Source organism: Stegodyphus dumicola, chromosome 1, assembly GCF_044657685.1.
Source record: "Stegodyphus dumicola isolate Sdum_Otavi_A_Nest chromosome 1, ASM4465768v1".
In the NCBI taxonomy this organism is placed as follows: Eukaryota; Metazoa; Arthropoda; class Arachnida; order Araneae; family Eresidae; genus Stegodyphus; species Stegodyphus dumicola.
Genome location: NC_140768.1, coordinates 197,798,569 through 197,812,866, shown reverse-complemented (window position 1 = coordinate 197,812,866; position 14,298 = coordinate 197,798,569). Strand labels below are relative to the sequence as shown.

Below are 14,298 nucleotides of genomic sequence, written 5' to 3'. Positions count from 1 at the left end.
TTTTATCTAGATCTTGTAAGATTGATTGATGTTACCTGAGGCTTTGATGATTCTGAATTTCAGAAATTTCTGGATTTTGGATCATCACTTAAAATCTAGTAAGCTTATGTAGACCTATGGCAACATTGGAGCTTCAGTTAATGTTTAATTTGGAAGAATGCTAACCACCTAACAGTGCTTGCGCCTGAGCCAGTGTATCAACTCTGGATAGCAAATTTTAAATTTAGAGGATCACTTAATAGCAGAGACGATGGATGGTGAAAATTTTATAATTAAGGAAATATTAGGTAGCAGAATTTAGGAGAGGCAAAGTTTGTAGAATTTAGGGAGGTACCAGCTAATAAAATTTAAGGATGACAGAGATTTCACTGGGCAACAAAATGCATAGCCAGATGCATACAACAATGCGGAAGCCAAAAGTGTGATCTTGGCTAACATCAGTGCAATGTCAATCAATGTACTGTTATTAAGCTAAGGTGTGATATCTTAGCCAGCAGGTCTTTCTTTGAAAGTGACAGGCAGGAATCTCGGTTATAGGGGGGCAAAATCTACATTTATGGCAATTTTGTTGAGTATAATGTTTTCCATTTCTAGATTTTATAAGGGGGGGATTTTATTATTATTATTTTAAGGCCCGATGGCACAGTGGCTAGCACATCACACAGGAGCACCATAGTTGCTGGGTTCGATTCCTGGGCTGGGTAAGGTCGACTCAGCCTTTCATCCCATGATTTCCATCACGTGGGTTGATAAAATCAGTACCAAGTTTGCTTGGGGACTAAACACGGAGGGGGGGGTCTGCTACAAACTGACCACTTGTTCAGGGCATTACGCACCCCAGGGCCCACGGTCAAGAAAGCAGATTTTTGGGCACTGCAGGCCTTGGCCCATTAGAGCTGTTATGCCACTGAGTTCAGTTTTTATTATTATTTTAGGTACTTTTCCGTTTCACCGGCGCAAATCTCGCCAAGCAGACTTTGTTGGCGACAACATACAATATACACATAAAAAATGTTAACAAATGTTAGTTGTAAGAATTTTTTATTTTGAAGGCATGAATATTTTAATATGGTTTAAAATTTTGCAAATAGCCAATAAATAAAGACAATAAATTTGTAAAAAGACATTAATTTAAGAATTTACTATGCTATCATGGTTCAACATCCTGATTCGCCGTTTCGTATTACGTGACCCCAAGTGATCTCATCTCACGTAAACTACGCTATAAAAATCTAATTCTCTTAGTAATTATCTACAGTAATTTAAAGTTAAATCTTAATTTGGAATACAAGTTTAAGAATTATTTCAATTCCTACAAATAGCTTATTCAGAAATTATGTAAAATCACAGTGCTTTACTTCGCTAGTGCATTCTCATTAGAATTGATGAATTTAATCCTTGATTTTGTCTTTTTTATATTTTTACCCAAAGCCAAAGCTCACCAAGACTTAATTACCGCGAATGGTTTTAGGGCATAAAATTTAATTATCTTTGTAAATATTCTATGTAATTGTATGCCAGTATTGAAAAAAACAATCTGGTAAGAAATGGCTGCAACTTGTTTTGAAAATGAGGCATGAAAGGTTATCAGTGAAGATATTCCATTTGGCATCAGTTGTATCATTATTGGCGACTTTATCGTTTGCTCCGGCAAAACGGAAAATTACCTTATTTTATTTTTTAGATGGTTGTCTGGATATTAGATCATTATGGTTTCAGACTTTATACTATTGTAGTTTTATGTGCTACAGTACTTAGTTTTTGGATATTTTGTTCAATAAGATTTAAAATACAAGGAATTATTAAATTAGTGAACTATTTATTTTTCAAGATGTCAGTTTTTTTTTTTTTTTTTCTTTTTGGTAGAAATGGTATCTGTTAAATATAGGCATTTTTTTGTGTTAAACTGAAGATATGTGTGAGAAAGAGAAATGCTTATTAAATTTTGTGAATCGATGCATTTGTAAAGAATCCAAAAATGCTACTTAGTTTTTCAAATATTATTTAGAATCCCATTCTTTAGATAACTTCGTTATTCAATAATTTTCAGTACTGTCTAAGCCAGTTTTGATGTACTTCTTCAACATTTTTTTTGAGTAAATTCTGGAAAAAACTTAACTAAAAACTTATTAACTGGATAGTTTTGACGATGTTATCTCCATTTTTCAAACATAGAAATTGTGGTTTTCAGCAAAAGCAAGGTATTTGTGCTAGATCAGAATAGGTAACAGTTTAAGCCAAGCTGGCATTCAAAGTTTTAAAAGGATCATCTTAATCACAAGTATATGAATGTTTCAGTACTGGAAGCAGATTTGAAGGTGTGTTTATTAATTAAGTTTTTAAAGGAAGAGCGACAATACTTTCATATTAACTACTGTTCGGAATTTCAATTTTTGCTAGCACAAACTGAGCTACAACTCTTACTGGAGACTTGAATTGTTGATCTATGCACTGAGAATTTGAGCAATGGGAGCATATGTGATTTGAGCTGTGGAAGCCATTTTCCAGACTGAGGGAAGGGGGAAGAAATGAGTTTTAACTTTTGATTCATTATTTTGCAAATTGAGTTCAGTGTTTCATTATTTTGTAGATTGCAGAAATCCATTAAAAAAGTAACAAATGAAAAAGAGGTTAAATGATAAGGTGTATTGAAGCTATAAAATAAGGCTGAACGTACAGTTATAATTTTTCCACAGCAGGAAAAACCATGGGAAAAACTGGTCTGAAGAATAAGGTTCCTTCCTTTGAAACTAAATGGAAGAAACAAATTTTTGAACTCATTTCATATTCTTATTGTATTTTATCCATGTATAGCATTTTGTATTATTAATTTAAATACCTTCATTTTGTATATTGATTTAACTAGCCTCATTTATATGTTTGCAACTGCTGGCTTTTTTTCCAGTTAAATATCTATATCTATATATGATTATTTTGAAGTTAATGAAATAGCCAATTGAACATGTTTTATTTCTGGATGAAACAATTCTTGAGAAGCATATTTTTAAATTGAATTACACAGCCTGAAGGTTCAATCTGGGTGCATGTTCTTGATACATATGGGCCGTTTTACCTTGTCAGGACAACATAGTGTTTGAAAGAGAGGTAAGCCGCAACATGTTGGCAGACAGGAAGAGAGAAATGGAATGTGAGGGTCTCAGAAGATTTCAGAATGATATAGTTTATTAGCTTTATTTTGATTGATTAATATTAATTTTGGTTGCCAAATTAGAAATCATTATTGGTGAAGCATATATAAGTACCTACAAGAATATTAATTTAAAAATGATGCAGTTTAGAGAGGTTTATGCCGAGTTAGAGAGTTTAGAGCAGTTACTATTTTAGGATGGAAAAGGGATGATCGATGGAAAAAGGAGATAACTAAATTTAATGGAAAGTTGAGGTACTGTTAAAAATTAATTTGATTTCCATATTTTTACCATACCATATATAGGTAACTTTTTAAAAAAAAAAAAATTGGTTATATGTACTTTCACGTGTGTGAATATAGACTAAAGACTGAAACTGAATTTAAATTCATATCAGTAACAAATATAGCAAAATAATGCAGTTATTTAAAATGAATTGGAAACAAAATTGAAGCAAAGAAAATTTAATTACATTTAAAAATTAGTAAAAGCAATGTAACCAAACATAGTATTTTCATTTATTTATTTATACTGCATACAGTAACTCATTGTGTAATTTTGAGTGGGTAGATTTAATAGAGGAGAAAATGTGCACTATACCAATTAAAGAAAAAAGGAGAAATTACTGGACGAAGGAAAAAAAAATGTAAAACAAAATATTGTATAAATTGGGGCATTACTAAGCTATTGAAATTGTCAGAAAAATTATTATTCAAATATACTAATTAAAAAAATGAATTTGCTAATAAAATTTTGAATTGTAATAATTTCTCATTGGTCTAATATGTCTGAGAGAATGCAAAAATCAATGAAATGCATATTATTAAGAAATATGAATTCTAATCCATTTTTATTGGTGTTTTTTAAAAAAATTCTTTAATTACTTTGTTATAAAAATAGAACATTAAATTAAATTATTATTAGTTATCTTTTCACTCTTAGGTATGGAAATGTTAGAGGCATAGTTGCAGAAGGCAGATTTTAAATTGTAATTTATTGCCATATCAGTACCATCCAAAATTCCTGAGAGTAATTAAAATGCTATTTTGGGGTAATAGGGTATCGTGCGACTCACTGCCCTAAAGCTTCATTCAGACGGGGATGTAAAGGCCATAAGTGGTTTAAGCCAAGCTCCGTTGCCAAGGCAACCAGTCTGTGCTACGTCACAAAATCTGGTTTAGGGCTCGTGGCACAGGATTCAAAGTTTTCAACTTTACGCCAAGTTTTGGATAAGCATCGACCAATCAGAGCGAAACTAAAATGAAGCGGCGTTTTACAGAAGATTTTGCTGTCACAAAACAAGCACAGCAAACGCGGGAAGTCAATTGAGCAGGAGAACAGCACGAGAAAGTTGTAGACACATCGACGCATGTGCAAATTTAGCTTCTCCCACTGGCCACGGCTTACACCCCGTTCTCGGAAGTGTGAACAGAATTCCCATATTTCATGCCCTTATGACTACGCCTCTATGCCCTTTACGCCGCCGTCTGAACGTAGCCTAAGAACACCTATTATCTACTTTGGAATTGAATTGACTGATTGAGCTCTATGGGTTTAAAAAGTTATGCAATTATTACAAGCTGTGATTTTTATAATTACTATTTTGTGAAAAAATGTAGGACTCATAAGTAAATTGATTTGCTGTTATTTTATTATATAAAGCTGTATTGATTGAATTTTTATTGCAGAATGATTACAGATATACAGCTTGCTATATTCGCCAATGTTCTGGGCGTGACGTTGTTTCTTCTGGTTGTTCTTTATCATTATGCCTCTGTTAGCAATCCAAAGAGAACAGACTAAAACAAAAGGTAATTTTTTTGTTTCAATAATAATTACATATTTATATAATAGATTGAAAAATGTACAGTAAAAGCTTAACTATCTAGAATGCTTGGAAAATGCCAAAATTCTGAATAGCATATACAAAATACAGTTCACGGTAAAAAAACCATGTGGATGGAAAAAGAAAATTTCATTCTAAAATTATAAAAACAGTCATCATCTTTGCTATGAGTTTCCAAAAGCCTGTGTTTAAAATCGTATAAAATTTCGGAAAAACATATTTCATGGCCTTCAATATAAGAAATTAAAGCATCTTATCCGATTATAAAATGCTGTCAATCATGAAAGCTCGTGGGGGTGCAGATAAACATCCGTCAATCATTATGGTAAAAACTTGAAAAAGATCATTCTTAATTTAATTAGAATCATAAGAATTCAAGTCATAGTTATAGTATGTAAAAAACTTAGACATATTATAATTTTTCACATTCCATTGTCATTATTTGTTTTCAAATAAAGTTGCATATCATCTTCATTAAAATACATTTTTCTTAATGCCATGATCCTGTAATTTTAAGAATGCTCCATGTTGTTCTATAAAAAAAAGGATCCAAAATTATAACCATTTTTCAAACGACAGGTGGGAAACAGTTAAATATATTTTCTTACGAAACTGGCTTATCAAGAATTGAAGAAATAAATGGGCCTAAACAGATTGTAACATCAGTGAACATTTTTAATGACGGAGATAATTTAAACACAGTTGCGTACAGCAGAGAAAAGGCGAAAAGTAAGAAAAGCATACATGTACATAGATATGTAATAAGCAGTTACGTCGTGGCGCGCAATGAACTGGAAAATGATCTGTCATCACTATCCTTATCTTCAGGGCAGATGTTTTTATTTTATTCGGCTTATAATTCCTTACTAAATGTAGTATTTGTGTGCTTTGAAAGAAATGTTTAATAAAGTAAACAAATAAATGTTAAGCTTTTTTTTATAAATTTTGATACCCTTTAGATCATAATTGCTCTTTATTTCATAAATTACGGTTTCATATTTTTAATTTTATAATTTCTGCATGCCATCTTACCAGATTTAAATTGATGATCTATAATCTGGAATCGCTGAAGTCCCGACGAGTCCGGATTAAAGACTTTTGACTGTTAAAATACAAGATGCAAAATATAAATAAAATAAATCATTTTATAAGAAATTTCACAGACTATATGTAAAATTTTATTTTTTAGTAGCTTTACATTTTTATTGAATTTCTCAAAATGATATATGCTACTAACATGAGATTATTTCAGAATCAATTTAAATATTTATCTTGTAATTGTTTTAAAGGAAATTTATCACCAAATCATGTTTTTTAATATATTTATGTTTGCTGTATAGATTTTTTGAATAAAAAATTTTTTTGCATTATTTTGTTTAGTGCCATATGTATTATTATTGTTATTTTAAGGTTAGGATGTTACATTTGGTAGTTTTTCTGCCGTAATTTGAATACTTGGAGAAATTTCATGTACTGTTACTGAAGAGAAGCTATCAAATGTAAAAATTAGTTATAATCATAGACTTAATGGCACTTCGCAAAAATTTTCTGCGAAATTAAGGCAATTGGCAACAAATTCTGTATGGAATGTTGTTTTACTTAAAACAATCTTTTTCTAGTTTTTGTTTTAAAATCTGGATAGTACATATTTATGCAGATGAAAATAGTGTGATGTGAATTGAATTTTAAAAAACACAATTTGAGTGATTTTTTTTTTTTGTAATTTAAAAATGCTATTGTTTTTCTCCCCAATAGTCTATTTACTTGATTTTTTTTTTTTTCATTTCAGGTTTTCGTGTCTATAGTGATTGGTGTACACTGCAGTTTAATCATTCAGAATGTCTTAATCAGTTGTGAAAAAAATTTTCATTTTCATGTAAATAAATTTTTTTTCTAAATATTGTGTGTCTTTTATGAAAACTTTCAAAACTCTTTTTAGTCATTATGACTGTTTTTATTCCATTTTGTTTGTAGAAAAAGCATTTTTAAAATTTTCAAAAATAAAATTTACTGTAATGTGTGTAAATGTGGAATGGCTATCAGTAGCTTTAATTTTTTTCATTTATCAGTATATTCTTATTTATGTTGTGCTTACAATATATATTCCTTTTTTATCATCAGTATGAACAGTCATATATGTGTATGTATTAAATATAAGATTAGTGTCTCTGCACATGTGATGCATACTCTGCAGGCCTATAAATTTAAAATTGGTGAAAATAATTATTGTTTTCCAATTCATTCATGTAGTAAAAGCTTTGTTAGCTGTGTTTAATCTGTAGATATGCATTGAATTATCAATTTTAGAGTTAAAAATTCAAAACAAAATGAATTGGGTGCTACCACATCTTGTGTAGTCCCCATTGATGTGTAGCCAGTGATCATTATTTGTCCCTTTTTCAGGATGAGAGGACAATGCATGTTAAAGAATATGCCACATTTGTTTGATGGAATGCTGGTAAAGAAGTGTCCTCAGAATTCAAGTATTGAGTTATTGCAATGTAAAAAATTATTCAATACTGTATATACTCTATTTAAATTTTTGAAAAATGTTTTAAATTAAAATCTCGCTGCCTGCAATGAACATTACACCTTTTTTTTTTAATGTTGTTAACAGTATTTCTGGCTAGTTTCATGATAAACTAGATCATATAAATGAGACTTTCTGGAGCTAATTTATTTCAGTGTTGGTAACTAAACTGACAAAATTCTGTTTTTTTATAAATGCACCGGATGAAGCCATTTTGACTTCAAAATAAGCCACTGCAAAATGTGTAAAGAACCATTAAAATAATATTTCTAGTAATAAAACCATGAATATGTAGCTTTTAAGGAACTTAACCGTTTTACTCTCATTGTATAAAACTGTACTATTATGCTGTAAGGGAAAAACAAATTATATATCAAACTGAAATCTCTCTCTTATATGTCATGCTGTATATTATTTTGGAGAAATTATCTTAAGTGCAGTTTTCCAATTCATCAAAAATTTTTATTTTTTATAATTCACATTTAATAAGGGATTTAACAGTATTATTATCAAGATACGAATTTTTATTTCTTCCAATCATTTGCATTCATAAAGTTTTTTAATTCTTCTTATATCGCTGTTACTGAGTCCTTTTTTGTCATAAACATCCACAAGTTTTCTTCCTCTTTCTTTAGCTGTCATGGTCTTTGTCCAACCATCCTTTGAGAAAGTTCTTTCTCCGTAGAGCATTATAGAGTCATAGTCGAAAGTGTCCAAGAGTCTGTTTTCAGAGGGGCTTAGTTTATAAAATTGATCTTTAGCACCTAAGGGAGAAATATTATTTAGTGTTCTGTAAGCCCTAGTTCATAGAACCAATCTTTAGCATTTAAGAGAATAATTATATTTTTAAGGTTATTTTGTTTTAAAAAGTTTGTTACATTTACATGCATCACCCGCCAATGGGGATAGCCAAAGTAAATCACAGAAAAAGGTGCAGTCAACCCGGTGAGAAAAAGGATCCAGCTTAGATTCAATTGAATATCTTATTGATAAAAAATTTGTTCCTCTCACAGATCCAAATTCTGTTCAGTGTACAGGCAGATACATTATTGGATACATAGATGCAAAGTAATTCTTGGCAGAATATTTTAAGAAAAACTTTAAACCTTGTAGTGTTTGGTGTTGAAAGAACGAGTTATTGCCTTCCTAAGCAAATATTGGGAAATGTAGGGAAAGTAACTTTACATGTGCAGGTAAAGCATGAACTCCAAAAGGTGGTTTTTTTAAAGTTAAAAATCTACAAACGAAGGTAATATTGGGGATGGATTTCTTAAAATCTGAGGTGATGAAAATTAATTTTCAAGAAGCTGCTCTACAACTGGACATGAATGAAGTTGTGGTAAAAGAAGAACCAGCCATCAGCATTGGGCTTGAAGGAAAGGAACAGGGATGAGAAAACGAAGCTTGAGCAGCTGGGAAGAAAATTTTCTGATTTATTTCAGGAGGCTTCAGGATTAACTCAAGGGGTAAATTGCAGTGTAGAAACGTCAAATCACCCCTCCCCCCCCTTGGTGAACAAAACTCTACCGCTGTGATAAGGTCAAAGAAGATATTATTGAAAAACCTATTGCAGAAATGTTAAAGAATAAAGTTATAATCTGCATAAATAGCCCTTGTGGTAACCCTGTAGTACTGTGAAAAAAAAAAAAAAAGAAAACCTCCCTGTTACAGATTTTAAAGCACAGCGTTTTGTAACACTAATCAACGTTTTAAAGCATGATACTAGAAAATTAAATACCATAGCAAAACATCTAGTTTACCCATTACCAGTAACTCGGGAAATTATTGAAATAAAATTCACAAAATATATGATGACATTAGATCTCACCTTTGGATACTTTCAGATATGTGTGAAACTAGAAGGCGTGCCAAAAATGCATTTATTACCAAATCGGGAGTTTATGCCTTTCTAAGAATGCTATTGGCTTATGCCAAGTACCCGCCGTCTTTCAAAGGGCTATGGATATTATTCTAAGACCTCTCCTCGGAAAATCTACGTTTATTTACTTCAACAATGCAATTGTTACTAGCGAAACAATTGATGAACATATTCGGGATTTACACAAAGTGTTTTCCTTTCTAAAAGAAGCAGGATTAAAGCAGCTGAAGAGCTTCATTACCTGGCTATAAGATATCTCAAAGGGGAATGGAGACAGTAGATTCTAAAATATTACCCACCAGGCTAATATAATAAAAAAGTTATCATTTTTAGGCTTACTATTATAGGACTTGTACAAAAGAGTTTGTTCATATAACAGAATTACAATAAAACTTTAAAAAAAAAAAAAAAAAAAAAAAAAAAAAAAAAAAGGCCGAAGCAAATGCAGCTTTTGAGAGACTTCAGGCTCCCATCTTTAAATTTCCCAAAGTGGACAGCAATTAGAAATCTCTGTAGATGCATCGGATTTTGCGGTAGGAGCTCTGCTTAAGCAGGACAGGCAGCTAGTTGTATATATATTGCAGTAAGATATCTAACCCAATGCAAAGAAACTCCCACTAATGAGAGGGAAATATTAGCAGTTTTTTGGTGGTTCAGAAATTTCCAATTTATTTTGAGAAGACACCCATAAATGTCCATGCAGACTATGCAGCCGTGGATCATTTGTATTTCTAGAAAATGACTCGTAGATGGGCCCTTAAGTTGTAGGTATGCAATTAAATTTTTAAAAAGACTTCTGGGATAGAAAATGTAACTGATGCTCTGTCAACAACTAAATTACAGAAATTAAGTCAAATGCATATTAGTAGATTCAGAAATTTTAGATTCTTGCAAAACAATTCCTGCTAAATTACAAGCAGACCCACAGTTTAAAAATATTTATGCGTATTTGAAAATTCCTGACCACTGTAAACACCATGATATGATGGGTATTAGAAACAGCTGCAAATTATGAAATTATTGACAGTTTCTTATTTTACTCCAAAGTATAATAATTATAATGAATTAAGACCGTTATCCCCACGACTTTTAAGTATTTTAAGTACCTTGCAAGATGCGCCAATTTCAAGCCATCTGGTGATAAAAACAGTTCATATAATACGCTGTTTATTTTCCACAGCTGCAAAAATTACCCTATGTTTTAAGTCCGGCGACATTTGTTAATTAGTTAACGATTATAGCCCGGCCAGGTATTATAATTTTTATATATCGGGTTCTAACGAAAAGTTCACGCCAGCATGAATTATCTTTGAAAAACTACCAAAAGGTTGGCAGAAAATCATATGTTTGAGTGATGATTACTACCCGTACTAAAGGTACTGCTCTCATGATATTTTTCTAACTTTATTAAGAATGTTTTTTGGCAGAAAATTTCCATTACAATCAGATATTATATTAATTATAGCCCGGTCGGTACCTTAGTAGCATGAAAGCTACTTTCCTTAATGAAGTGATAGGAACTGACCCACTAGGTCAATACCCATGTAGTAAGAAAAAAAAGAATAGATATTTGCTTGTAATTGCTGACAAAAAAAAAAAAAAAAAAAAAAAAAAAAAAAAAAAAAAAAAACTCTCTCACAGCTTCAAGAGAGAAAGATTCTAACAGAAGAGAAGTATTTCAAAACAGTTAAAAGAGAAATGAGAGCTAAAACTGTAACTCTCTTTAACACAAGAACATATATCGCCATTTTGGTTAAAGGAAATATGGGATCACTACGGCCGAAAATACGTATTTCAATGCCGTAAAAATGCACAGGAGTTCCGACATCCCTCATAGAATAAAGAATAGAATCCTGAACAATAAACTGAACAGCACTTCAGTCTCGAAAGCAGATACACAAAATTTTAAATTTGTTCATAGTTCCCTGTTTGTACCATAAGCAAAAGAAGAAAGCAATACTATTAAAACATTCTACTGAAACCTATGGTCTCAAAATGTGTTTCCTAGAAATTTTCAATATCGCACCAGGGCTCACCATTGGGAGAATGGTAACACACTACTGAACACTGGTAGTTCGATCCTGTTTCAAATATTCGTAAAAGAGCTGGCTACATGCTGTTTTCATCCTTTTTCTTATGCTTAACTTAAATGCATTTCCTTTAGAAAATCCTCTGTGAAAGCATCCGTCCCCATAAGCAGGTAGCTTTTGTATGCTTTATTTTATTCAGTCAAAGAACAAAATATCTCTAATATGCTAAGAACTATCTAGATTACAGTAAAGTGTACAATTTTTCAACTATCTATATTTTGGGTATTTTCACAATTTCATTGCCTGTTTACACAAAATTATGAATACTATAAAATTAATGAGGCAATAAAACACATAAAAGTATATTTAAATTTAAAAAAAAAAAAAAAAAAAGTTACTATCTAAAGAATTAGTACAGTCGCCCAGACGGTGTAGTGGTTAGGGGAGGTAAACCACGGAGTTAGCTTCTGACCCAGGTATAGATATATCCATGCAGAATTGGTTACCAACACAGCGGGAGTTAACCAATAGCTGCCAGGCCGCAGACGACATTTATAAAATGTAAAAAAGAAATATTTATGTGCATACAAGGCACTTGAAGAACAGTACAATCAAAATATATGTATATACATATAAATACCAACTCAGATTCAAATATATACACACTTACATAAATATATATTCCGAAACAAAAGTATACATACTCTCATTCATATTCATATATACATCTGTAATATACTTTATCATGAAGTTTACATGAAGCATGCCTTTGAGGTATGCATGATCCTTAGTATAAATTAGGTACTATAAATAAAAGATATAAACATGTACAGATACAGTACAAAATTTGTGTATGAAAACCTGGTGCTGCATAAATATAAAATTATTGAACATACATATTACATACTCTGTTGCTGACATATTGAACCAGCATATATACACTGGTGTGCAAAAATTAAGGACGAGACGGTTTTTTCAATATAACTTTGTACAAAAGCTTTCCAAATCAACACATTTAATACCGTAAGATCCCCAATACGTAAGGACATGAGTAATGTAAGCAACACTTACTAAAAGAGAAATCAGAGGGATAAAAAGAAGCTTTATTGAAAAAGTAGCATGGAGCGCAATGCGACTGAAGGCCGAAACATCTCTGTGATGGGTGTCCAGCAAGAAACATCCGGTCTTTAATAGGGGATATGATCTCCCCTGACTGCTAGGCAGGTTTCACAGTGTTTGCCCATGCTGAGAATGAGGGTGTCAATGAGTTGTTGAGGCATTGCTGCCCATTCGTCTTGCAGCGCCAATCAAAGTTCCGGAATCGTTACTGGTGGTAAGGTACAAGCTATCAAGCGTCTGCCTAGAAAATCCCATACATGCTCGATGGGATTGAGATCCGGAGATCGTGCCGGCCAATCCATACGTTCAATATCCTCACTCTCTAAGAGCTGTTGGGCAGCCACTGTGCGATGACATGGTGCATTGTCTTCCATGAAAAGGAACTGCGGACCCATAGCGCCTCTAAAAAGATGCACATATGGAAGAAGAATCTCGTTACAATAACGGGTCCCGTTGACTGAACCTGCGTCGAAGATGTGAAGGTCTGTACGACTACCAAGCATGATGCCTCCCCAAACGAGAACACCGCCACCTCCATACCTGTCCCTTTCAATGATGTTCAAGGGATGATTGCGGCTTCCCCGCTCTCCTCAGATGAGTATGCGATGAGAATCGCTACTCAGACTGAATCTGCTCTCATCTGTAAAGAGTACTCGTCCTCATTCATTGTCTCTCCAATTCCGGTGTTCCCGGCACCACAAAGAACGCCTTCTCCGATGAGCAGGCGTTAGAGGTACACACCGCACAGGGCGTCGTGCAAACAGACCACCACCGTGCAGTCTTCTGGCCACGGTAAAACGCGATATCGGTCGTCCAGTCACCTGTGTCGTGTGTCTAGCGATTTCTCCCGCTGTCTGCCGCGTGTTTTTTCTGGCCTGTAAGGCAATATACCGGTCATCTGCGGGGGTGGTTCCTCGTGGACGACCACTACTAAACCCCCGGATAGCTGTTCCTGTAGTTTGAAATTGTCTCCAAAGTCGTGAAACGATGCTGTGAGCAATTCCGAACTCTGCAGCCACACTTGTCACACTGTGGCCTTCCTCCAACTTCCCAATGATTCGACCTCGGGTAAAAGCATACAGATGTCGTCTAACAGATTGATTATTCGCCATTTCTCGCTGAGGCAGCAACTCGGTGTGATTTTAACTGCTATACGGCGTGCAATCTCTTTGCCAGAAATACTGATCTTACACCGACAACATGCTTTATACTACTCAGACACTCCCCCATTACGTCTACCTGCATATCTGCGCATGTGCTACCGTACATCACCTTACTTAATCTCCTGATTGGTCTTTCTGTCCGCTCTGCCTCTTTGTTCAGCTGATATGCTAATTTTTCTACTTCGTCCTTAATTTTTGCACACCAGTGTATTTCTAACGTTCATACTGCTATGCTTTGCAGGGCAAGTAATCTGTCTTCAGGTTAATAAATGTGTCAGTTTAAGAAGAGTTAATGTCGTACTGAAGGTGCCATGTCTAATTTTAAGAGAACTGTGCTTAGAAATGACGTTGTTAAAATCTAATGTGCGTTAGATATGACTTAAGTTTGTACTATCTTCCAGCATCAGAAGAGTAATTGCTAGTGGCTAAGGGGAGCCTACAACGATACCTAAGGGCCTGGGTTCGAATACCGAGATGACATAGATGTTTGTAAATGTATAGTGTCTGTGCTGTATGGCGGTACTCTAAATATGTGGCGAGCCGAAAGTCCTGTCATGTAGATTGGTGAAAGGGATTGGGTGG

The 14,298-nt window shown here is 33.3% G+C and overlaps 2 protein-coding genes across 3 annotated transcripts in view; one reads left to right on the top strand and one right to left on the bottom strand.

Annotated features, from left to right (window-relative positions):
- The window catches only part of LOC118199554 (dolichyl-diphosphooligosaccharide--protein glycosyltransferase subunit 4), a 137,779-nt gene extending 130,200 nt beyond the window's left edge, over positions 1-7,579 (top strand). For both annotated transcript variants that reach the window (XM_085824602.1, XM_085824593.1), the window contains exons 2-4: positions 4,838-4,960; positions 6,785-6,871; positions 7,399-7,579. In XM_085824602.1, coding sequence (XP_085680728.1) covers positions 4,839-4,952 — 114 coding nt within the window. In that variant the 5' untranslated portion in view covers position 4,838 and the 3' untranslated portion in view covers positions 4,953-4,960; positions 6,785-6,871; positions 7,399-7,579. The remainder of the gene's footprint in view (positions 1-4,837; positions 4,961-6,784; positions 6,872-7,398) is intronic.
- Positions 7,580-7,965: 386 nt separating this feature from the next.
- The window catches only part of LOC118199552 (astacin-like metalloprotease toxin 5), a 48,975-nt gene continuing 42,642 nt past the window's right edge, over positions 7,966-14,298 (bottom strand). The window contains exon 6 of the mRNA XM_085824589.1: positions 7,966-8,289. Within this exon, the coding sequence (XP_085680715.1) occupies positions 8,063-8,289 (227 nt within the window). The 3' untranslated portion in view covers positions 7,966-8,062. The remainder of the gene's footprint in view (positions 8,290-14,298) is intronic.